The 26,384-nt window shown below is 38.7% G+C and overlaps 1 protein-coding gene across 3 annotated transcripts; it reads left to right on the top strand.

Moving 5' to 3' along the window:
• Window positions 1–553: 553 nt before the first annotated feature.
• On the top strand, window positions 554–25,562 carry DEPDC1 (DEP domain containing 1). Of its 3 annotated transcripts, XM_075557287.1 has the most exons (12): window positions 762–1,023; window positions 6,328–6,593; window positions 9,348–9,498; window positions 9,957–10,075; window positions 10,495–10,625; window positions 12,484–12,531; window positions 17,142–17,282; window positions 18,354–19,193; window positions 19,647–19,819; window positions 21,278–21,454; window positions 22,565–22,750; window positions 23,239–25,556. In XM_075557287.1, exons 1-12 carry the CDS (start codon window positions 976–978, stop codon window positions 23,377–23,379), a joined length of 2,421 nt encoding a protein of 806 aa, XP_075413402.1. In that variant the 5' UTR covers window positions 762–975; the 3' UTR covers window positions 23,380–25,556. The 3 variants fall into 3 exon arrangements, with proteins under 3 accessions (XP_075413403.1, XP_075413402.1, XP_075413404.1); XM_075557288.1 differs by lacking the exon at window positions 6,328–6,593 and having other exon boundaries at window positions 554–1,023; window positions 23,239–25,562; XM_075557289.1 differs by lacking the exon at window positions 18,354–19,193 and having other exon boundaries at window positions 818–1,023; window positions 23,239–25,548.
• Window positions 25,563–26,384: the final 822 nt, after the last annotated feature.

Here is a 26,384-nt window from a genome sequence, read left to right as displayed (position 1 = left end):
CCCAAATGAGGAACTATGCTATTTTGAAAAGAAATGATCTACAATAAAGGTCAACTCTGAAGCTGAACTACAGCAGCAGTCTGTGTATTCCAAGATATCAGATTTGGAAATGAATGTTTGAAAAAGTGCAAAAAATGATTATCTGAACATAATCATGTGGATTTGCCTGCCTTTACTGGGGCACATTTTTATTATTGATATTTGGATAAGAGAACGCTAAAAAAAATAAATGCACACTTGAAAAGCATCAACAAGCTCAAAAAGAGGGTCAGTTTGGGGCACTTCACAATGAACAGCGTTAGAAACTGAGGGGAAAACAATCAAAATCAAATTCTTATTCTCAGTCCTAAATCAAAAATGTTCAAAAGCCCCCGTTGCATCTTGGGGAAGCTACATTTTACCCAGGGAGCACACAGCAGCACCTCCATGGAGCCTTTAGAAGCAAAGGCACCCGTTCATTACCCGAGGAAAGGGACGCTGCCGAGGTGCTTGGCTTTCCGTGCGAGCCCGCGGGGAATCCTGTACAGCCTGGTGGGGAGAGGCGGTGGTGGCTGCTGTTTGCTCCACACTAGGCTGTGTGCAACTGAAAGCTCCTTCCGCGCCCGGGACCCTACCTCCGCCCCGCCAGCGACCACCAGGGGGAGAAGCGGAGCCGGGGGAAGGCCAAGTCCGTGCCCCCCACGGGCCCGCCGCCGCCAGCCGCCAGCCGCTCACTCGCCGCGCCACGCCGGCCCGAGCGGAACCCCCTCAGCCTACGTCCCGCTCCGGCCCCACGCCGCGCTGGGCCCACGCCGACCGCCGCCCCCGCGCCGACTCCGGGGCGGGGCGGAGTCACGTGACCCGGCGGCCCGGCCAATCCGCGGCGCCTTCGGCGTTTCAAACCCGCGGCGGGGCCAACGGCCGTGCGTGTGCACCTCCGGGCGGCGAGCCGAGGACGGCCCGGGACCCTGACGGGCTCTGGGTCCCGTGGGCAGAATGGAGAATCCGGGTGTGCCTCCCGGACCTTACCGGGCCACCAAGTTGGTAAGTCGCCGCCGGACGGCGAGATCTGCCAGCCGGGCAGGGGCCGTTTGTAAATGTCGCCTGGTCGGAGGGCCAGATCCAGAAGCCCCGTGGTTCGATGAAAAAGAAAAACCCGCGCAGAGAATCCGTTCCCACTGCTAGCGACCTGGGAGGATGCGGGAGAGCCGCCCCATAACGTGGGCTGACGCGGCCCCTATACTGGAGCTGACTGCGTCCTTACTCCCGCGAGTGACGGGTGGGTTCGAACTGCTGACTTTGCAGCTAGCTGCCGCGCGCTGAACCACCGCCCCACCAGGGTTCCCTGCCAGCTAAGGCCCTTGGGGACAGCCAGGAAGAGGCTGAGCTGCGCCCTCTCCGGGGACCCCAGGGATTGCTGGATTGTCCCCGCTCCCCACGCCTTTACCCCGCCAGGATCAGCCAGTGGATCCGAATGAGTCCCCAAACTTTGTAGGGTCAAATGGGGGTCGAACGACCCTTTCACAGGGGTCGCCGATCCATAACAGTAACAAAATGACAGTGATGAAGTAGCAACGAAGATAATGTTATGGTGGGGGGGGCACCCCAACATGAGGAACTGTATGAAAGGGTCAGGGCATTAGGAAGTTTGAGAACCACTTTGGGGGCTAATGTGACGGCATCATTTTGCTGGGCCTGGCGCGTTTAGTTGGAAGTATCTACCAGTCTTTATCAGGAGCCCTGGTGGGGTTCGAAACCTCCAGGGCTCTGGGGGGAGAAAGACGTGGCTTTCTACTCCTGTAAGCAGTTACAGTTCTACCCTGCCCTGTAGGGTCGCTGTGAATCAGCATCAACTCAGTGGCAGCGAGAGTGTTTTTTGGAGTGTCACTACGGAGCTATGGTGGCACAGTGGATTCCACATTGGCTGCCAGCCACAGGGTCAGCATTTCAAAACCACCAGCAGGGGCATCCCCTCACAGGAGGGTCACAAGGAAGGGATAAGTCAACTAAGCTCAGTATAGCTCCCATGAAATACCCAAGATTCCTCTAGTTCCTTGAGGCTTCCTCACCCCCACCCTCCCCCCACGATCATGCCCCTAGTCGTGCCTTTCACTTGGGGCTAAACCGGAGCTTGTACACTGGTACAGATAAGAGCTCAGCACACAGCCCTAGATCCAGTTCAGCTTAACCCCTCAGTAACAGAAATGGGAGCAGCAATACCAGGAGGGGAAGGGGAAGATGAGGATAAGAGGGGAGAAGGGATACTGATTGCAATGATGGACACTTAATCATCGGCCCTTGGGGGTGGGGTGGGGGGGAGTGCCGAGGGTGGTGAGAAACAACAAAAAATACGGGGGAAGGGAGACAGCGTGTAATATATGAAAATAATAATTTATAATTTATCAAGGGGAGAGGGAGGGGGAAAAGTACTGATACCATGGCCTCAAATAGGAAGTAAATGTTTAGAAAATAATGATGGCAACATATGTACAACTATGCTTGATATAATTGGTATATGGATTGTTATAAGAGCCCCCAATAAAGTGATCGCTACCAAAAAAATAAATAAATAACCACCAGCAGCCAGCCACTCAGGGAAGAAAGATGAGGCTTTCTATTTCCATCAGGAGTGAGAGCCTGGGAAAATGCAGGGTCACTGAGTGGGATCTACTCCCTGGCTGTGAGTTCGATTTTCATCAGTAGCCACTGGTAGTGGTTGGTTGTGTATAGCTATCCAGTGTTGTACGCATTTAAAGAAGCCCCGGAGGTGCAATTGTTAAACACTCTGCTGGAGACCCAAGGATTGGTGGTTCCCACCCTTCAGAGGCTCCCTGAGGGACAGTTGTGGCAGTCAGTTTCTCTAAAAGACTGTACCTTTTTTATATCATTAGAAGCCAGTTCTAGTCTGTTCTACCTAGTTGTAATGGTTTGATTTCAATAACACGGTATATTGTAGTGGTACGAAGCACTAACATACTGCATCTCTGTGTCCTCGCCATGGGCATGTACTTTAGCCCTATTTTACCAGTATGGAAACTGCAGCTCACAAAACTTATGTGTCTCCCCTGAAGTTGCATAAAGGCTAAGTGGCAGGCCTGGGAGAATTCTGATCTTCCTGGTAGAATGCTCTCTCCAAGGAGTCTGCTGCTCAATAAGATATTGATTGTGTTAATCCCTATAAGTGATAGAATCTAGGACTGGAAGACACATGAATCTATCTGGTCACTATAGTTTACAAATTGATTACATTGGATAAAAGTAGACAAATTGGAGGAAAGCATTTACTGAGTCGTTACTAGTAAGTATGTTAGTTTTATCCTTACACCAAATCAGTTAGGTAAATACTGTTATCCCCATTTTATGAATAAGGAAACTGAGACAGGAAGAAAAACAACTTGCCCAAAAGGTCATATTAAGCAATAAGCAATAGAGCTATAGCCTAGTAACAAATTCTAGCAGCTTGACTCTTAAGCTCACTCTTAAACAAACTATACTATACTGCATGCCCCTGAGAGCACAGTGAGTTACAACTTGAGTTGCTAATCACAAGTCAGCAGTTCGAAACCCCCTGAGCTCCCCAGGAGAAAGTTGACACTTTTTGCTCCTGTAAAGATTTACTGCCTTGGAAACCCACAGAGGTGGTTTGACTCTGCCCTATGAGGTCCCTGTGAGACAGAATTGGCTAGATGGCAGTGAATTTGCTTTGGGTTTATATTACATGCCATTTTTTACTTCTATGTCCCCAGGCCAGTAGTAAGCAGCTCACTATATGTTTTTAAAAGAAATATGAAAAGAACATTTACTGTATTGGGAGTGTTATTGAGTGGTACAGTTTAGCACTGGACTGCTATTCAGAAGGTTGGCAGTTTGAAAGCGCCCTCAGGTTCCAGAGCACCAAAAACCAGACACACTGCCATTGAGCCACAGCTGACTCACAGTACACCCCACCCCCACCCCATGGGTTCTAAGACTGCTTACAGGAATAGAAAGCCCCGTCTGTCTCCCTTGGAGCTGCTGGTGGTTGCAAACTGCTGACCATGCAGATCACAGCCCAACATGTAACCACTACTACACCAGGCCTCCTTCCCCAGAAGATAGACCGGCAATATTCTGAAAGGTCATAATCCTGAGAAACCTATCAGGTCGTCATGAGTTGGAATTTACTCATCAGCAAGTAACAATAACTGTCTTTTTGCCCCTTAAATTTCGTCTTGTGACACTGGGATAGATGTTGTTGCTGTTGCCTTTGTTACTGCTAGGTGCTATCACTTCTGTTCTAACCTGTAGCAACTCTCTGCACAACAGAATGAAGCACTGCTTTGTGGTCTGGGCCATCCTCCCAATTGTTCTCATGTGAGCCCATCGATGCAGCCACTGAGCCCATCCATCTCCTTCAGGGCCTTCCTCTTTTGTGCTGTCCCTCCACTTTACCAACCATGGTGTCCTTCCTTCTCTAGGGACTAGTTTCACTTAACAGCATGTTCAAAGTATGAAAGGGAGTCTCGCCATTCTTGCCTCCAAGAAGCATTGTGGCCATACTTCTTCTAAGACAAATTTGATTGTCCTTTTGGCAGCCCATGGAACTATTCACTAATCTTCACCGGCACCAAAATTCATGCACATTGATTCTTCTTTGGTCTCCCTTAGTCAGTGTCCAACTTCCACATGCATATGAGGCAAATAAAAATACCAGGGCTTGAGTCAGGTACAACTTAGTCCTCAAGGTAACCTTGCTTCTCAATACTATACAGCAATCTTTTGCAGAAAATTTACCCAATGTAGTGGATCGTTTGATCTCGTGGTGACTGCTTCCATTAGCAGTGACTGTAGATTGAGGCAGGACAAAACCCGGGCCAGCTTCCATCTTTGTGCTTCATTTACATGACGTTTGTCACCTATTGGTCCAGTTGTGAGGACTTTGGTCTGCTTCACATTGCGTGGTAAACCATCCTTGATCTTCCTCAGGAAGCGCTTCCAATCCTTCTCCCTCTCAGCCAGCAAGGTTTGCGTCCTTGCCGTGACGATAGAGGGTGTTCATAAGCCTTCCTCCACCTCTGAGGCTGCATCCTCTTTCGAATGATTCGGCGTCCCTGGTTGTCTGCTCACGTAGGTTGCACGTGGTAGTAAAGCTAGCAGTTTTTATATCTAGGGTTCACAAATCAGATTCTTTGACCAAGTAGGATTTATTCAATTTAAAAACGGATGTGTTTATTTTTTAGCACCATTAATTCCATAGTTCACTGTTAGAACTGTCACAAACAAATTTGGCTGATTTGATGACAAGTTGAAAACAATTGGTATCTTTTTCAATGTAGGTATGTCAAAATGTCAATAAATATGTAATACACTTGCAGTTTACTTATTTTTCTTCGGAGCCTCTAGGTGAATTTGAATCCAGAACAGTAATCCTCACATAAGTGCTATAAATAAATAAATACATGACTTGTTTTAATATTAAGGTTTTTTGCCAATAAAGCGATTGCCTGCTGAAGTTTTATTTAGCCAGCATAATAGTTGAGAGTACAGGTTCTTGAGTCAATCAAACCTGTCTGATGGCCTGACTTCAACACTTAGCTGTGTGATCTTGGCCAGATTCCTGGATTTCTCTATGCCTTGTTTTTCTTATGTATAAAATCAGAAATTCTAGTAGTTACTCATAGAAATACTGTGACATAATAAATAGGAAGCACAGTGCCACCATCACTGATTGGTTCTAACTTTAAGATTAGAGGTTCAAGTTTACCCCGAGGCTCCTCTAAAGAAAAGCCTGATGATCAACGTCGGGAAAATCTGCCCTTCATAAGCACATGGAGCACGTTCTGAGGCACACACAGGGTTGCCATGAGGCCTTAATTAAAAACATCCACAGGGACACATGCTTTTCCTCCTGAGGATCTAGAAGTAGGTGCATGGCAGTTCTCCTGCCTTCCTCCTAAACTTCTAAAGTAAGTTGACCATCCTATGGAATGTTTGTAGTAAAAACTATTACAGAAAAATATGGTAATAGCATTAGAATTAATCAAATCAGTATTTGAATTCATAAAATTCAATATAAAATTTTATGTAGCACAAATAAGATTAATAACTTCGTGTTTTTTTAAATCATTTTATTGGGGGCTCTTGCAACCCTTATCACAATCAATATATACATCCATTGTGTCAAGCAAATTTGTACACTTGTTGCCCTCATCATTCTCAGAGCTTTGCTTTCTACTTCATCCCTTGGTATCAGCTGCTCTTTTATACTAATTAGATGCAATGAAAGACTTCTTTGTCTAATTTATTGGCAGTCATTAAGAGATTTGATTTGTTAATGTTTATCCCCCTCCCCCTTCTCTTGTTCTGCAGTGGAATGAAGTTAAGACATCTTTTCGGGCAGGAATGCCTCTAAGAAAACATAGGCAACACTTTAAAAAACATGGTAATTGTTTCACAGCTTGTGAAGCAGTGGATTGGCTTTATGACCTATTAAGAAATAATAGCAATTTTGGTCCTGAAGTTACAAGGCAACAGACTATCCAACTGCTGAGAAAATTTCTTAAGAATCATGTCATTGAAGATATCAAAGGCAGATGGGGATCAGAAAACCTTGATGACAACAATCAACTATTCAGGTACTAATCAGAAAATATGACTGTTAAATGAAGTACTTAACAGTAGTATTTTATTTTACTCTGCTTTTTCAGAAGTAGTGTTTTCCTTTAAAGGTGTTACTGTTCCTAATCTATTTAAAACCATTTAGAAAAATTAGTGAGCTTAAAGTTTATTACTCTAAAACTCAATCTGTTCAATGTGAAATAATACACATAACAAAATAGGGAGTTGGGTGGAAAGAGTGCGATATTAGCAGTCTATGATATTGAAAGTCCTATCACATTTCAAGGATTGATTAATAATGTTAGTTTTATGGATTCTAGATTTACAGAGACAAATTTATAGATCTCAAAGCATTGGAAACCCCAAATCGAGTCATTGTCAGTTGGAATCAACACAATAGTAGTTTGTTTTGGGGTGCTCTTAGGCAACATGAAAGGTAATATAATTTAAGATAGTCTAGAAAGTGTTTATTAAGCAGTTAGCATCTACCAGAAAGCTTGCTTGGTGATTTAGGTATTTTCTTATTTAATCTCTAGACTAGTCAATTGGGCTTAAATATTAGCCTCTTTTTATGAATGAGGAAACTGAGGCCATGCTTCAACAAATCATGCTCCTTCTAAAGTCCTCACGTTGAAATACTGAGCACATTTGTCAGACTAGTCCATTTATACTTTCCCCCCTGGCCCATCATGCTCTATGAAGCATTGCAGACTCACGCCCTCGGGCCAGTGTACTTACTTTCTCTCTCACACATTGGCTAGTCCTTGTTACATAACCCTTTAAACTAGGTCTTTGGGTTCTCATGTTCATCTTTTGTTTGTTTGCTCTCTACAGCATAGGTACTTTTCCATTGAAATGCTTTAGGAATTGATTCCTGCCTGTGTGTCAGAAGTGATTTATGTCACTTTTGTCATTTAAGCAAGCTGCTGAGTGACTGAAATAATCGTCTGCTCCGTATAACCTGCACAAAGCTTTCCTCCGTCATCTCTGTGGGCTCCCTGGCTGATGCTCACTCTGTAAGCTTTATTGGTCCTCAAGCTCCAGAACTTGTCCGGCTTTACCCTTGACCATGGGCAAGCTCATGTCCCGTCTTCATCGACTATACCTATGACTTCCATATTTCCGACCCAAATGTCTCTCCTGAGCTTTAGAACCATTTAGTAAATGCCTACTTGCTTGGCACTTCAAACATAGCATAATTAAAATTACTCGCTTCCTCTAACCTAAATTATAGCTTCCTCTATCCATGTATAAGGAAATGGGACTCTCTTTCCTGTATTTGCTGGGTTTTTCTTTTCCCCTTTTCCCTTTTAACAATATAATGTTCAAATCATACTACTTAATTCTAATTAGTTCTCTAATCTCTTTCTATTGTAGTCCATCTCTCTTACTATTAGGAATGTTCTTTTCTATTTTTTTAATCATTAGTCTGTCTTACCTGGATTTCTGTAAAAACTCATCAACTGGTCTCTGACCCTCATATTTGAGATTAGTAATAAAGCTACAAAGTACCTAGAAATAAAATCACCCAGTATGTGCAAGTTATCAGTGAGGAAAAATTGTTCATGAATAAGATAATGTGATCATTCCCAAATTAATTCATAAATTTGTTGCATTTTCATTTAAATCCCTAATATATAATTTCTTATAGATTTTGACAAGCAGATTCTAAAATGTATTTGGAAATGTAAAGGTCCAATGCAATTTTAAATAACTGGAGCCAGAAGAATTGCCACTCCTGATAGGTGGGCTTCAGTTAAACTTAAACAATTAAATATTAGGGAAAAAAACAAACGTACACATACAGGGGAAGTTAGTATGAGACTGATAGGATCCCACAAATCAAGGGCTAAAGAAAAATCCTACAATTTATGTGTTTGTTCAATTAGGTATTTATGAGCAAAAGAATAAATTTACATTTTGGTATTGGCCACAAAAATAAGTTGTACATGGATTAAATACCTAAATACAAAAACTAAATCTCTTAAGGGAAAATGTATGAAAATAGTTTATGATGTTAGGGGTGCAACAGAGCGTATAAGGGCATTAAAGCCTATGTACAAATGCAATGTCTGATAAATGATACCAAAATGTGAACTAAGTAAGCATTAAGCCGTAGCTTGCTTACGTGTGCTAAAAGTGTAAAAACATGAACAAGAAGGAAATATACTAACTATAGATTATTGATTTGCCTTAGGAAGGGAAGGGATGAATGGAATAAGCAAAGAATACTAGGGAACAATGATCTATAAAGGTTCATTTTAAAACAGAAAGTCTGTGACAAAATTACAATTACACTAGCTTCTGGGTTCATATGTGGATGTTAAATTGCATTCTCCCTACTTTTGTGTCTTTGGAATATTTTATTATAAAACAAAGGGAGGAAAGAACACTATAATCCATGGGAGCAACATAGAGTGAAGCCTGGAAATGGCAACAGAAGAAAGACATGACAGTGAGCTTCCGCAGCTAGGAAAGCCCGGGAACCCTAGGGAGCAGTCCTGCTCTGCCACATAGGCTCATGATGAGTCAAGTTCAGCTTGACAGTGCCTAATAACAAAGTTTTAGGAACAGAATTAAAGTATGTGCATTATATTAAAGAAAGCAGGAAAATATTACACATTGAGAAAGATTTAATTGGAAAATTGATGTATGTTGTAGCATCTCCATTCATTGGTAGGATAAATCAGGTTGTTTCTGTGTTTTTTAAATGGCTCCAAAAATTTGTTTCTGATCTCACATTAATTAATTGCATGTTATTTCTAAACTAGATTTCCTGCAACTTCTCCACTTAAAACTCTTCCAAGAAGGCATCCAGAACTGAGAAAAAACAGCATAGAGAACTTTTCCAAGGATAATATTTTCAAATTACGAAATTTATCGCATAGAACTCCTAAAAAGCATGGATTACATTCCTCTCAGGTAAAACAGTCTTACTAGTCACCAACCTAAGTATAATTTATTAATAATAATACTAAGCATCAGTAAAATTTTAATTTTTTAAAAGAAAAATTTTAAAAACTATTTAAAGCCAGTACTAAAATCTCTCACTTTCTATTTTAATTTTTTTGAAGATATGTTTGGAAGACAAAGAATTGGTGATAAAAATGGTAACGCGGCATACTTGAGGCATTATTTATGTTTTAAATAAGTTTTGGTTTAAATTGACGTGCAGGATAGGGAGACAGCTACCAAACATAAAACCCCATTACCATATTCAACATGAGTCTTCTTGTGACCCTTGCCTTGCATAATTCCCACAATGGAGTGATTTTAATAGAATTTCTAAATACGGCAGACAGTGTCTGTTCAATAATTCCATAATTTATATATAACAGATTAAACCAAGTAACTCTTTTTTTCTTCTTTTTTTTTTTTAGGAAAATACAGAGAAAATGATGTATGAAATAATGAATGAAGATCAAGAAAACACAGTTGATAACAGAGAAATAAGACAGGAAGATGTAGAAGAAGCTTGGAGATATATTCTACTGATCTAGTAAGCTATAACCAAGTTCCTGGGGTGCTGAGGTTGTTAGAGTAACATTTTCATCAAAATGGGCACATAAGAAAAATCAGATTAATCCTTAAGATATAGAATTTCATATACATAATGTTTCTTAAATGTTCTTGCTAAAGCTCTAGAATAATAGAAATAGAATATTTACATAGGATTTGCTTTTTGTTTGAACCAGAATTGTAGTTTGTACAGTTGGGTACATACTGGACTCCATAGATCATTGCTAGTAATATAATTTAAAATAGATAGTAAATATCAGTCTTAGAGGTTTTGTTCAAATAAAAGGAAAACATTTGATGCCTTTATTTGCTTGTGCACCAGTCGTACAATTAAACATTTGTGTTCCACACAACTTATTTTGTGGGGAAAAATTGTTTTTCTTTTCTTCTTTCATTTAGCCTACAAACTATTTTAGGTGTATCATCCCTAGAAGAAGTCATAAATCCAAGACAAGTACTTCCTCAATATATCATGTATAACATGACCAATACAAGTAAACATGGAGTAGTCATATTACAAGACAAATCAGGTTGGTATAATGAAACATGCATAACAAAATAAATCAGTCTTTTCAAACTTGCTAACAAAGGTTGTAGATATAGTAAGGGTAGAAAGTTGTAAGTTGGATTCTTTAATTGGAGAAGCTCAGGAGGCTATTGTTAAATCAACACAGGGGAACATTTTAAGTGAATGTTATTCATGCTATTAAAAGAAATATTTTAGCTCTGGGTGATTCACACATTTTTTTAAAAAAGATGCCAGACATTCAAAAGGCACACAAGTATAATAAGCCATATTATTTTAGTGAAGACCGTCAGGGTGCCAGGAACTGAATAGTTTGCGCTTTCTCGGAGTCTGCATGAATAGTTAAATTCAAATTTGCTAGGGTCAAAATATATGCATAAAACTTCAATAACAAGTTCAGGATCTAGCACTAGGTTGTAAGGGGCACTGACTTGTGTTCTGTTATGTGGGAAACCGGGTGCGATGGTGCAGTGGTTAAAGCACACGAGGGGTTTGCTTTTAGTTTGACTTAAAGTTGTAGCTACACATTGGGGTGCAGACTGGACTCCGTAGAGGAGCATTGATATAAAACCAGCTACTCTGAGAGAAAGATATGACAGACAATCTGCTTTCATGAAGATCGCCACCTCAGAAATCTTGTGGGGGCACTTCTCTATGGAGTCAGTGTTTTGTTTCATATTTGCCTAGTGTTTTGATTTCAGATATAATACAAGAAAATCAGGAAAAAAATTCAAGTCACGTACATTAGGAAACCTAGATGGTAAAAATAGTAACAGAGAATGTTATTTTTAAAAGTTGACTTATCTTTCTCATAGCATTAACTGGCATGCATGACCTTGAGTTTCTGTGGGCAAGATCTTTGAGATTTTTAATTATGGGAACAAAATATACATCAAACCTGCTGAGTTCTGATGAATTTAGGGTGCATCTGAATGTGGCTTTGGATCGGTTTTTATTATCTAGAACAGCATCCTTAATAGAATATATTCTCATCTAAGTTTTGTACCCTTTCTAACCATAAAAGTCAAACACGTGTGTTGCACTTGTGTCAGAATTGCTAGAGTTTTATGCAGCACATTTCAGTCACTGTCCATTGAAAGACTGTACAAGCCTCATCATGGAATGGAACCAAAGCCAGACACAGTGCTGAGTCCGTTTTGATGCCTGGTGACCCCATGTGTTACTTAGTAGGACTGCTCCATAAGGGTTTCTTGTCGAAGATCTTTACAGAAGCAGATTGCTAGGTCTTCCTACAGTCGTGGGGGGGGGGGGGGGGGTGATTGAACCGCCAATGTTTAGGCTAGTAGTCAGTCATAAATGGCTAGCTCCCCATGTACCTGATATTGAAAATAGTTCACAGGTTTTACTCAAATGAATAATATTCAAAAAGCATAGTTATCAACAGAAAAGAAACAGTTGAAGAGAAGGTGTTTATTTGGAAACTGCCTTCTAAATTAGTCCTGGATTTGAGGTAGCTAGTTGTTTTACATATTATGAGAAGAGTCGAGCATTAGAACTCTACAAATTGTTAAAGATATATTTATATTGACTTAATTCTATGTCCTATTAAATATAACAATACTTTGTACCCCTTGTATTACATGTTGTTACACACCATCAAGTTTATTCCAACTGGGAGAGAGCCCCATAGAACAGATTAGAGCTGCCCCAGAGGGTGTCCAAAGCTTCAAGCTCATTAATGCACAGTATCAGGTCTTCTCTCCTAGGGGGTGGTTGATGGGTTAAGCCCTGATGGGTGTGTGTGTTTTTATGATTTACAATGATAAAAACTGTAAAAGATTTAAAATATGTTAATAGAGCAACTTATTTGCTTTAAAATGTCTTTTTTCCTTTTGCTATAGATGACCTCCCTCACTGGGTATTATCTGCTATGAAGTGCCTAGCAAATTGTAAGTTAAATAAATGTTTTATGTTGATAATATTTAATTTCAACAAGGTACATTTTAAAGTGAGTTAAGAAGTCCTGATAAGGCTAAACTATCATTACTCTTACTGTCTAAAGGAAAGTCTAATAGAACTAGTCATATTTCTTTATGTGTAGAATGTGTTATATACTCCTTGACATTTTCTATGTCAAGGAAATTTAATAATGCAAGCCAATCATGTATAGCTCAGGCGACACAAATCATGAAATCCTTGACTCAAGGATCTTAAAGGATTTTTAAGGTATAATCTATTCCAGTTGCCTCAGTGAAGCCCAGAGAATCCAAATGGCATATCCGAAGTAAAGTAGACCATAAGTGGAAATGGCTAATCCAGAAATGAAGACCCAGAAAGCGCATCTCAGTCCCCTTGACACTGTAAATGATTTTAATATTCAGGTGCTTTATAACATGCTTCTTTACTTTTTCAGAGTTCCTAAATATTCATAATGAGGATCTTATATTTATGAAAAAGTGACGTCACTAATCAACAAATCATGATTTAGCATTTCATTGATGAGACTTTTCTACAATGATCAGTGATAATTGATTTTGTAGTTTAATACCCTGGGTTAAGGGTTAATTAAAACCTTAATTACTTTATTTTTTTTTGTTTTGTTTTATTGATTCACAGAGGTAAAAACTTGTTGCCCTTGCATCGATGCTGATGCATAGTAACTCTATAGTATAATGGTATATGTTTTTAATTTTAGTTTGAAATCTTTTTTTCGCAGTCTTATAAAGTTAGTAGTTTTAAAAAGTATAACAGAGTTTTACTAATATTCAGTATTTGTCACCTATTGTCCACTAGGTATCAATATGGCAAAAAAAACCCAATAAATTGCAATAAAAAATTTTACAGAAACATTTTATCAATTCATGTTAACAGTTTTAATAACAAACTTAAAGTTTTTAACAATCATTTGCTTATTTATTTTTTAACATATGATCTATCTACCCACCCATCCCTTTCATGCCTTGAATTCCTGTTAGCAACACAGGTAAGTATACTTACAGGGATTTCTCTTATGTACTTGCACTAGGAATTTTTATCTTCCTCTCTTCCCAATCAGTCTTATACCGATGGTACCAAAGACCTTATTTATTAGATTTCAATGTAAAAAATTTTATTCCCCACCTACAAAGGGTGCCCACAAAAAACCGGAAGAGCACTGGGCGGAGCAGGGCTTTCACAGTACGCATTGTGCCCGCGAGGCTAGTCTTCAGTAGTCACTCTAAGGGAGTTCATCCAGTGGCATCTTCTTGAAAGGTTCTCGCTGGGCACAATAAATTTTTCTGTAAAAGCAATTTTTCTAGAACCTTGTTTTTTTGTGATGACTAATTTAAAAGAACAGCATGCGGCTGTGAAATTTTGTTTCCTGCTTGGGAAAAATGTCGCAGAAACTGTTGTGGTATTGAACACAGCTTATAAGGACAGTACTATGGGGAAAACTAGTGAGTATGAGTGGTTTTCTCACTTCAAAAAAGGTGAAATGTTGATTGATGATACACCTTGTCCTAGACGTCCATCACCTTCCAGAACTGACGAAAATGGCCAATGAACACATTTGGAGTTCATTCCTCCAGATCAGACTATTCAAGCTTTCTATTTCTAGGTTTTGAAAAGATTGCATAACAGTTTGTGACTACAAAGGCCTGATTTGTGCCAGATAGGGGACTGGTTTTGCCACCACAACAAAGCACCTGCTCATGTAGCCATCTCAAGTGTGCCAGCTTTTGGCAAAAAAAACCAGCATACCTCTCTTGCCCCATGCATCTTCTATTCGTGCAACTTCTTTTTATTTCTGTGAATGCAGAGGGACATGAAAGGACAGTGATTTGACAACATGGAAGAGGTGAAAAAACGAGGGAGATGCTATCAGCCATCCAAAGAGATGAGTTTGAAAAATGTTTCCACGAATGGAATAGCAGATTTGACAAATATACTAAGTGTAATGGAGACTACTTTTAAAGTGATAAGGTTGTTCTGTTTTAAAAAATTAACTACATAGCTTCGAAAGAATTCCAGGTTTTTTGGGAGGTGCGCCCTCATAATATATAATCATAATAAAAATAATAATGAAGTTTATAGGTCCCTATCACCATTAAGCAAAGTAAAATATGGAATAATTCAACCACAAAAACAAAAAAGATATGTAAAAATAATTGTGCCCATGTTTAATCCAAGATAAAGTTATCTGTAAAACCACCTCACAGTATATGTAATTTAAACTTATTTGTGCCTTATAATAGTTTGGAGGAAATGATTACAATTGGACTGGACTTATTTAGAGTCATTTGTGTAGTCATTTTAAGGTGTGTAACAGTTCTGTGGTTTTGGTTTATGGTGGTGATATTGCAAGTCTGAATGTCTGTCATAAGACACCCCCAGGAAAGACTTTATGGGGCCTGAGGCTTCCTAACACTTCCAAGAAATTGGTTTTCTTTCTTGTGGCATGATTATCTATTTTTTTTACAAATTATTTTATGGTGCTTGCTATGTACTTGGTATTTATAGTGGGTTCAGTGGCAACTTAGCCCCAAAATGCAGGCCCATGTTCTGTGAATGTGAAAAGAGCCTTTGAAAATATGATCAAGTGGAGGATCTTTAGAAGAGATCATCCTGTATTATCCTAATCCGCTCCCATGGATTCACTGCTGGCACATGGCGAACTAAACGACAGAGTAGACTTGGCCCTGTCGGTCTCTGAGACTGTCAACCGTTGTGGGAGCTGATAGCCTCATCTTTTTCCTGTGAAGTGATTGGTGGGTTTTTTTTTTGAATCATTGACTTTGTGGTTAGCAACCTACAATGTGACCCACTGTACCACCTGGACTTCTTATCCTAGTGGATTCTAAATCCAATGGCAAGTGTCTTGATAAGAGAAAAATTGAAGAAGAGAAACCCTGTGGCCACCGGAGAGACAGGCGTGATAAGGCTCCCAATGAAGGAATGCTGGAAAAGGCATTCTCTTGCAGAGCATCTAGAGCAGTGGTTCTCAACCTGTGGGGCACGACCCCTTTGATGGTCCAACAACCCTTTCACGGGGGTCGCCCAATACATGACAGTAGCAAAATTTCAGTCCTGAAGTAGCAACGAAAATAATATGGTTGGGGGGTCACCACAATATGAGGAACTGTATTAAAGGGTATCGGCATTAGGAAGGTTGAGAACAACTGATCTAGAGGGAATTGACCCTCCTGACATGTTAATATTTGGTTCCTAAATTGTGAGAAAATAAACTTCTATTGGGATGTGATATCTATCACAGTTTTGTCCTCTGACATTATTAAGCGAATAAGTCCTGGTGGTACAAGGGCTAAGTATTGTTGGGTCAATGGAAAAATCAGTGGTTCAAACCCACCAGACAGTGTGTTCTCCTAAAGATTTGTAGCCTTGGAAACCCCCATCTGAAAGGGTGGCGATGAGTTAGAATGGACTTGATGGCAGGGTTTCATTTAGTCAGTATTAAGATTGTTACTTCTATTTAATCTCCACAGTAATCTTCTGAGATAGATGAAGCAATCAGCAGTATAAGATCCCCAAACTCCTCCCTCATCTCCAATGCACATATACCTCTGTGAAAAAAACAATAAGGGTTAGTTTTCTGCACATTAAAAAATAGAAATTCCTATCATCATCTCCGTAGGGTCTGATATGATAAAGGAATACACACATCATGGGTGATCCTGATATGTGGCCCATTGCACACATTTCAAAGGTTGTTGGAATTTAAGGTCCTGTGTCTTGTTCTTGCTTCACACCTGTTCCAAGTTCTAATTCTAGCCTTGGTCTGCCGTGGGATATTTGATTTTGGACAAGTTATTCTGCCTCGGTTTTCTCAAATGAAAAAAGATGAGATCTATATTGAGAGTTGACATAATTTTCACAGTAATTTTAAATCTTGAATAAACAGTGTACAGCTATTATTTTAAATGATTGAGAGTATGCTTCATGTCAGACAGTATCTCTTGTCAAGAGAAAAATTAGAGAATTGTTTACATTATCAGATAGTCTTTGCTTTAAGAAAAGATTGCAATTAAGGCTTATGAAGGAGACTTCTAAAACTTTCAGAGTATGAACATGTTTTAAAATTTTGCTTTAGTTATAATTTTTCAAATATATCAATACTAAAATAATATGCTAGAAATTGGTTACAATAATTTCCAGTGAAAAGAGAATAAGAAAGAATGAGATATGCATGACTCTCAAATTTCTGATTGTGTCAGAATTTGTTTTAAAAGGTCAGTTCTTCCATGAAAGAAAAGTTGTATGTTTTTTTATAAGTATACTTAAAATATTATAAATTATCGTGTGTGAGAGAGAGAGTGCACCTTGGTGGTATAATGGGTTAATTATTACTGAAAGGTCCATTTGAACCTACCAGATACTTTGCGGGACAAGAATGACGTAGTCTGCCTTCAGAGAGTTTATAGCCTTGGAAACCCTATTGAACAGTTCCATTCTTCCCTGTGGTTTCAGAATCAATCCTATAATTGTGGGTTTGGTTATGCTTTGGTGTGTGTGTGTGTGTCTATATATAGACTGCCTATGTTTTTTGCCTTCTACTTCTTAGGGCCAAGAAGTAATGATGTGAATAACCCAACTTATGTTGGATTTGAACGAGATGTATTCAGAACAATTGCAGATTATTTTCTCAATCTCCCTGAACCTCTACTTACCTTTGAATTTTATGAATTATTTGTGAATATTTTGGGTATGTATAGAGTTTTACTTACTATTTTATTAAAGTTTTCAAGCTTTCTATAATTAAAAATGTCTAAAAGTATGAGGAAATATGAAGATGACTGAATTATTTTTCAATCATAATATTGCAGTTAGAATGAAAAGGTATCTAATTCTTATAAACTGAGAGCAGAGTTTTCTCTATGCATTTTATTAGTCCAATACATTGAATTGTTGGAGAAAGAAATTTCCCCCACACCACAATACATGAATTATTGGCATGTACAGATTAAACTCTTAAATGACTGGATACGATTTACATAAACAATGGGGGTTGGGGATAGGGCAAAAATTTCCACACTCATTCCCAAAGATAGATCCTTGCCTCCCAGATTAATAAATGTCATAATAAAGCAAGAAGAGGTCATTAAAATAGTAACTATGTGGTAGTTGACGGACACCATCCACTGGGCATCTTCAAAGCAAGAGATCCAAACCAAAGTGCAGTGACCAGCAATTCCATAATGTTGGCGTAGCAGTCATCAGTTTCTTCTCACCCCAGGGCATTTTCAGCCTTGAGTCCAAGGGATAATCATTTCCTTAAATTTGCTGCAGGTGAGTTTGAGGTAAAGCCAGTTCGTTTAGTGGAGTCCTTCTGGTGTGTGTGGCTTAGGAAGGATGTTGTGAGCCTTGAAAGGACAGAGTCTAAAGTCCAAGGCGTCTGTCACACATGGCTTCGGCCTATCAAGGGCTGAATAGAAACTAGGTCAAAAAGTGTCTGATTAGGAACACAGTACTAAACGTATTCTCCCCTTGGGTTCTGTATAAGTATTGCTAAGTGTTTGTTGAAAGCATTTTTACAGTTATTTATATCATATCAAGTGGGAAAACCTCTAATCAGATGCGCACGCTTGTAACTGAATGTTTGTTGCATGTGTCTTAAAAATTTAAGTGGCTTCTGAATTAAACTGCTATTTGTACTTTACTAACAATGTGCGATAAGTACCATAGTGATGCTTATTTTTCACTTTACTATTGTTTTGTTTTATTTTTGTCCACTGTCATACGGTTGCATCTTAATTTTTGTTTCATTTCCTGGTAGTTGTTTGTGGCTACATCACAGTTTCACATAGACCCCATGGGATACCTAAAATGAAAGATGATCCACTGTCTTCACAAGCCCTTCACTTACCTAGTTTGAATTCCTTCAAATCAACTGAATGCCTTCTTCTCAGTCTGCTTCATAAAGACAAAAACAAGGATGAATCCGTTTCTACAGAAAAAGTGACAATAAGTGGTCAAGGATGTAAAGAAAGATGTGCTAAGAAAATGCAACCAGTTAATTTAAGAAACAGAAGAGCCAGTGCTAACATAATGGGAGGAAGCTGTCACAATTTAATAGGCTTGAGTAGTATGCATGCTCAATCTTTTAACATCAAATCGAGGTGCTATTCTGTGGAAGGAATTGTAGATGTGCGATACAGCTCCAGTAAAGATGTCTCCACTGTCTTCCACCAATCTGTTGTGCATTCAGATAAACAAAACAATAAACCATTTATAGAGCCTCAGCCCTTAAGTCTTCATTCAACGGAGAGTTATCAAAAGCCACTCTCTGTTGGTTTTAAGAGAACCTCTACTTTGACTGTTCAAGACCAAGAGGAGTTATGTAATGGGAACTTCAAGCCAAAACAGCTTTGTAGATCTCAGAGTTTGCTTTTAAGAAGTTATACAAGAAAGAATAGTTGTATCAATACACCAGTGGCTGAAATTACCGTTAGACCAGATCATATCAATCAAATTGGACAAGGCAGCACAAGTGCACAAACAGCGACGGAAAGCCAGCCTGGAGAACCTGCCACATTCAGTAAAAGACTCTGCAAAAGCACAATAGAACTTTCAGAAAATTCTCTTTCTCCACCTTCTGTGTTGGCTGGCACACAAAGTAAGGTTGATGCCTTCAATGCATGTAATGTTAACTTTTAGTGTTTACTAATCCTATCTTTTGCTTTCCTAATTTTTCTTCAATGAATTGCTTTAATTTTTTCCCCCGGTAGAATCAAAGGTCTCTTATTCTAAAAGACTTTTTTCATGGCATGACTAAGATTTATTCTAGTTACCTAAAGCACTTACTATCTTTTCCTTTGGTTTCACTTATTTTGAATCACTCTTTATAATAAGTAAAGGAGCCAATTCTGACACTTGGAAATAGGTTCTGGAGAAAATCATGGTTTCATTTGTAGAACAGTAGTTTGTAGAAATAGTCATCAAAAGAAAATACGAACATGTGATTTTGCTCTCCTTATTTAACTTTATTTCACCTTCTCTCTATGCTAGCATGAGTTAAAGGCCTTGGTGATATTGTCCTCTTCCTTTTTGGGGTAACTTTACCCTCTAGGTTTGCTGCAGCCTCATTTAGAGAGAGTCGCCATCGATGCTCTACAGTTGTGTTGCTTGTTACTCCCCCCACCGAATCGTAGAAAGCTTCAACTTTTAATGCGTATGATTTCGCGTATGAGTCAAAATGTTGATATGCCCAGACTCCATGAGGCAATGGGTACAAGATCACTGGTAAGTTCATTTCTGAAGGAAAGCACCCAAAAGAACAAACCCACTGTTGAACCAATTCTAATTCATAGAAGCCTTACAAGCTCATAAACCCAAAATAGAAGCGTCATTTCGAAGTCCGATGGTGGTGGGAAAGAGCCTTGGTGTATTGGGTTGCACGTTAGACTGTTGACGTCAGGTGGACAGACAGTGTGAACTTCCCCAGCTGCTCCTCTGAAGAAAGATGAAGCTTGCTGCTTCCATGAGATTTACAGCCTCTGAAACCCAGAGGCCCTTCTAATCAGCCCGTAAAGTCCCTGAGAGTTGACGTGATGGCAGTGAAGGTTTGGGGGCGGCGGTTGAGATTTAGTCCAGTAGTGTCTTTGACTTGAATTCTCTGATTCTTAGATTAGAAAATCTCTGCAATTTCATTAATCATTTGTGCCCAGTCTGTTGCACTTCCATGTTCTGGGCTTCATAGCTAGCTTTGACTTTGCTGTTCGCTTATCCTCTGTTATTTCACAGTGATTGAGCCAGTCTGCCAGACCACGTTCTGTTGCCTTGTGCTAGTCTGTTCGGTGGGAATGTGTGGACACTGTGGAAATTTTGGCTCCAGACAAATTTTCTCAGTAATATACATGTCTTAGTATCATTAGGGTGAGACTTGAACCTTCATAAAAAGGTCCAATCAAAACAGCTAGAGGTAGTAGGTGAAGTTAGGAGAGTAGATGAGTTCCCCAGTGCTAACATACCGGGAAAAAATAACTTAGGTCTGATTCTTATACAGAGACAAAAAAAAAAAGCCTAATGCGTAGTAGTAAAACCAAAAATAGTTCAGTAAGTATGTATAATCACTTACTATGCACACAATGCTTAAAATAAATGTCTAATTTTCTAATTATTTTAGTACAAATGTATGTGAGTTTGTATTGCATTAAATGAATATAAACCAGTATTGAGGGGAAAAAATTATCCAGAATTTGAAGATTCCTCAAGATGGCATTAAACAATGTATATGTTCTGTACTGCATTTAAAAACTTATGGAATAAACATTCAAATCTAATTTTCTGCCTTTGAAAAGATAAATGATACCAATTTTGCAACTGCTGATGAGTTCTATATATTGTATATTCAATGTCATTTTCTGTGTGAGAGTAAGCATAACCCATTGTTCTGCAGTAATCTTCAAATTTAACAACTTATATCTATAAGGAATTAATGGGACATCTGGTACAGACTGATAAAATAGTGACAAAATTAAAGAAAAGCCTAAGGCTTTGTTTAATCTTTTGGGAATTATACTAAGAAAAAAGGGGACTGAAGCATTGCAGACATTCTTACCTAACTGTAATAAATTATTGGCCTCAGTTTAAACTGCTTATCACTTTATCTCAGGGCTTTAACATGCTACCTGAAATTACTGATCTACTGATGAAACTTAATGTTTCTGTATATAAAGCAATAGGTTTCCATGTTTCTAGATGATACAGACATTTTCTCGTTGTGTGCTGTGCTGTGCAGAAGAAGTCGATCTTGATGAGCTTCTTGCTGCAAGATTAGTTTCGTTCTTAATGGATCATCATCAGGAAATTCTTCAAGTACCCTCTTACTTACATACTGCAGTGGAGAAACACCTTGACTACTTAAGAAAGGGTCAGGTAGGTATTATTGATTCTCTGCATTAGCCAATTGCACCTAGAAACTCATTTTAAATTCCCCTAAATAAAGAGGACTTAATCAGCTCAGCCTTTTAAAAGTCAGAAATGTAGTCAAATTCCATCTTGTCTGTTTCTGTCATTTTTTCCTTTGGGTTTTGTGTTTGCAAATTCCTCTTTCCTATGGTAGGGTATGTGGCTTTAAAAGACCCTTGAGTGAAAACCACCCTTTGACCTGTCATTGTGAAAGTCCTAGGTGTGGACTCTGGCCCATCTGAGTTAAATGCTCATCCTTGGGTAGTTGAGAGTGAATGGAATGTAGTAGGCAGCGTGTGCATACTCTGGTTGGCAGTAGAGGAGAATTCACTCTTCAAAGAAAGTGAGGGGAGTGGGAATAGACTGGAAAGAAGCTGCTCTAAACGGAGAGAAGGAGTGCTAACTAGCCAAAAACAGTAGAATCTGTTCTATTCCATTGGCGGCTGACCCACACCTGCGGTCATGTTTCCTAACGTACCATTCCAGGAACCACCTACACTTCCTTTCCCCTGGACCTCCAAAGCAATAAATGAAAAAACTTTCACTGAGTCGGAACGTTCATGTTTCAAAATCAATTAAAATATTACTTAGATTATGATTTTATAGTGAAAAGAATGAAACACAAGATTAATAGTTATAATTTACTTAATTAAGTCAATGCTTAGTATGTGCCAAGTACTGTATATACTCAAGTATAAGCTGACTCGAATATCAGCCGAGACACCTAATTTTACCACCAAAACCGAATTAAAAACATGCTGAAAAACTCGACTTATGCACGTGTATACACAGTACTTTATTTTACATTAGCTCGTGCTTTCCCAGTTTACAGTTGAAGAAACAAATCAGAAAAGCTAGTTTCTTGAAGGCTACAAAGCTAACTAGTATGTTGTGGAACTAGCATTTAGATCCTACTGATTGATCATTACTCCATACTGCTAAATGCACCATTTCCCTCATGTGCTGACCATCTCGTTGGTAGTAAAATAACAGGTGTTAATTCCACCCTAGTAGCACCAGATATGAGCAGGAGCAGAATTGGTGACTTTGTACCATGTGTCATTGTGTCTATTACAGATAAAAATCCCTGGAGATGGGCTGATTGCTCCTTTGCCAACTTACTCATACTGTAAGCAAATAAGTGCTGAAGAGTTTGATGAACAAAAAATTTCTACCTCTCAAGCTGCAATTGCAGAACTTTTAGAGAATATTATTAAAAACAATAGTTTGCCTCTAAAGGAGAAGAGAAAAAAACTAAAACAGGTAAGAGGATAAGCTAATTCTCAAATCATTTTATCCATCAATTCTTACTATGCTATTGATTATAGAATCAATGTATCATTTTAAAGTATATACTCTCCTTTACTACTTACTTTTGTCTCCGATAATTATGCTTGAGTTCCTCTAGCAGGGCAGTTACAAGATTTGATGTCTACTAAGTATCTTTGCGTGACTTACATACTCTGACCTTTGTAGGCTTTATAAATGAGAAGGAAACAGATCAGTGGGTCGGAGGAGGCAGGGTAGGCATGATTCAGCAGAACAAATCCAAGAATGCCAGCACTGAGATTTCGGGTTGTACAGAATTCACATGTAATAAAAGCAGGGTGATTGGGACAAAGTAGAAAGCAGACTGCTCCCGCGAATGCCTCTTTGTAAAGGGAACGAATGTATGATAAAATGTCGAGGACTGCCATCAGCCAGTGAGATGTAGTGTTAAACCTCCTCTAATTTCTCAACTCCAATTTAAGTTTCAGAAGGAATACCCTTTGATATACCAGAAAAGATTTCCTACCACAGAGAGTGAAGCAGCACTTTTTGGTGACAAACCTACAATCAAGCAACCAATGCTGATTTTAAGAAAACCAAAGTTTCGTAGTCTAAGATACTGACTAAAAAATTATATACTTCAGAAATTTTGATAAATGAAGCCATATCTGAAAACTTTATACTAAAAAGGATGTCTATTATTAATAAAGCTTTCCTAAATACAATGTCGAGATGTCAAAATAGCTTCATAAATGCATTTTCAATGTGAGATTTCTAACAAAATACTGAATCTCAACTAAGCAAAGAAGAGAAAAAAGTGATCCAAATATTTTAACCAGAAACAATGTTTTTAATAGAACTATGGAAAAATTATGAAGTATATAAGGACTTTATTTACTTGAATTTTGAAAATTGACTTGTGTTTAAGATTCAGCTATAATTCTGTTTTTAAAAGAAAACCTATCTGAACGTGTGCTTATGCATAATTAGCTAAAATGCTAGTAACTTAAGATTATTTTGTTTCTTAGTATAAGAATGTGAAAAATAATTGAAGACAATTCTCAACTGCTCAACTTGCAGTCTTTTGTATATTTTTCTGGTTTTGGTCTATTTATATATATGTGTATGTATGTATTTTTAAACTATGCATGTATGAGTTCCTAAAAGGGGCTTTGAAAGGTTTATGGAGAAATGAAATGAAAAGATAATGAAATTATTTTCATAAACTTTTTGAAATCCCCTCATAAATATATAACATGTCCACACACACACTATGTGTAAGATTATGTTTTGTCGTAAGCATTTATCCCAATTGATTCAATCATTTTCTTTTCCAAAAAAATCTTTTGAATTCTTATGCTCATGTGCCTACTAAAGATAAACTGTAATAAAAGAATGATAAGGTACTCGTGTGTTCATTCAAAGGGTACTTACGTAGTGACTGGTAGCAACGTGGGTACTCTTTGGGCTGCTAAACACAAGGTCAGCAATTCAAAACCACCAGCCACTCTGTCGGAGAAAAACAAGACTTTGTACTGTGATAAAGAGTTACCTCCTCGGGAATTCATATGGGCAATTCTACCCTGTCCTATAGGGTTGATATGAGTTTGTATCGACTCACTGGCAGTGAGGATGGTGTTTGGTTTTTTTTTTTACTGTCAGGATCTCTGGAGGTGTAGTGGATTACACATGTGACCGCTAACTGCAAGGTCAGTAGTTCAAAACCCAAAAATGAGGCTTTTAGCTCCCATCCAGATTTACAGCCTCAGCAATGCACAGGGGGAGCTTTACTCTGCCTCATAGGCTCTCTTTGTGTTGCACTAAACTTGATGGTCAATTGGTTTGGGAATTATGCTTGTCATCGCTCCAGATCTGGGAAAATAGAATATCACTTTTCAGTATTAATTTTCAACTGAAAGGAACTCTCCACCCTTTCAAATAGCTATTAATCCACTACAAACAAAGCAAGCTGTACCCTAAGATAGTCCATTGCAAGCTTTTCTTCACATTAGAATCATGTAGGTAGTTTTAAAATATTCCACATGTGCAAGGCCTACCTTATACCAATTAAATCTGTATTTTAAAGGGCCATTAAAGGAGCCGTAGTGACTCAGTGGGTAAAGTAGCTTCACTGCTAACCAAGAGGCCAGTCAGTCGGTAAACCCACCAGCTACTCTTGAATAGAAGCTAAGACCATCTGCTTCTGTAAAGATTTCCAGCCTTGGGGACCCCTGAGGCAGCTCTACTCCGTGGCAGTAGGTTTGATTATTTGTACGTGGCCTTGATTTTGGTTTTCTTGAAAACTCCACAGGCAATTGCTATGTCCAAAAAACAGTGCTAGGAACACCTTTCATGAATATTTATATGAATGTGGAGACACCAGCTTTACTTTTCATTGAAAGTAAAGGTCAAATATAAATGCTTCTCATCCTTATTGCAAGGTTTTCCAAATTTCTTCTCCAAACATGAAGCAGAGTTTCTTTCATTGTTACTCAAGTATAAAGAAATACGTAATATTTCGGTTGTAGTACTAGTAGATACTGAATGTTCAGTGACTTCTGATTTCTCAATGTAATTCCATTGATGTATAAATTATTATATTCCATTTAACATTAGTTTTATTAAATGTTTGCATAAAGCAGGATAACCAAATTTTTAACTCAAATGACTGAACCATAAAACTTGTGGACTAGATAAGTTTTTATCTTCAACTTATTTGTAAGCTTAAATTTTTCTTTTATAAGATATGTGATAATGTGAATATGTTGCAAATGAGAAAGTTTTGTGGGTTTTGTAACTTTTATATTATTAAATTGCATTAAATATATAAATATTATAAAATGCATTAAACCTTACCTGCATTAGTGTGCATGCAATTAACATTACATAATCCTTAGCATATCACTTTAAAAATTCAAATTGAAGTCAGTTTGAATTTTACTCTACTATTTACCAACTGTTACCTTGGGCAGGTTCCTAATCTCTACGCCTTAATTTTCTTTATCTTTAAAATGAAGGTCATCTATTTTAAAGCTGTTGTGAGGATTAACCGGGACATTGTCAGGTGCCATAGAGTCAGTTCCAGCCCATAGTGAGCCTGTGCATGCGCCGGAGATGGAACACTGCGCAGGCCTGCCTCTGAGCCCATTGTTGCAGTGAGTGTGTTAATCCGTCTCACATGCTGTCCTTCCCCAGGGACTGGTCCCTCCTGACAACATGTCCAAAGTATAGGAGACAAAGTCTCGCCGTGCTTGCCTCTAAGGAACATTCTTCCAAGACAGATGGGTTTGTCCTTGTAGCAGTCCATCGTACTTTCAATGTTCTTCTCCAGGCCTCAATTCAAATGCATCAGTTTTTAAGCCTTCTTAGCCAATGTCCAACTTTTACATGCATAGGAGGCAAATGAAATACCATGGTTTGGGCCAGGCGCACTTAGTCTTCAATATGATATTCTTGCTTTCAACACACTAAAACGTTTTGTACAGTATATTTGAACACTACTGCTGCTTCCATGAGCACTGATTGTGGTTCCAAGCAAGATGAAATCCTTAACAATTTTAATCTTTTCTCCTTTTATCATGATGTTACTTACTGGTTCGGTTGTAAGGATCTGGGTCTTCCTTACATT

Source organism: Tenrec ecaudatus, chromosome 1 (genome assembly GCF_050624435.1).
Source record: "Tenrec ecaudatus isolate mTenEca1 chromosome 1, mTenEca1.hap1, whole genome shotgun sequence".
NCBI classification, from domain to species: domain Eukaryota; kingdom Metazoa; phylum Chordata; class Mammalia; order Afrosoricida; family Tenrecidae; genus Tenrec; species Tenrec ecaudatus.
This window is presented reverse-complemented; position numbering and strand designations above follow the sequence as displayed.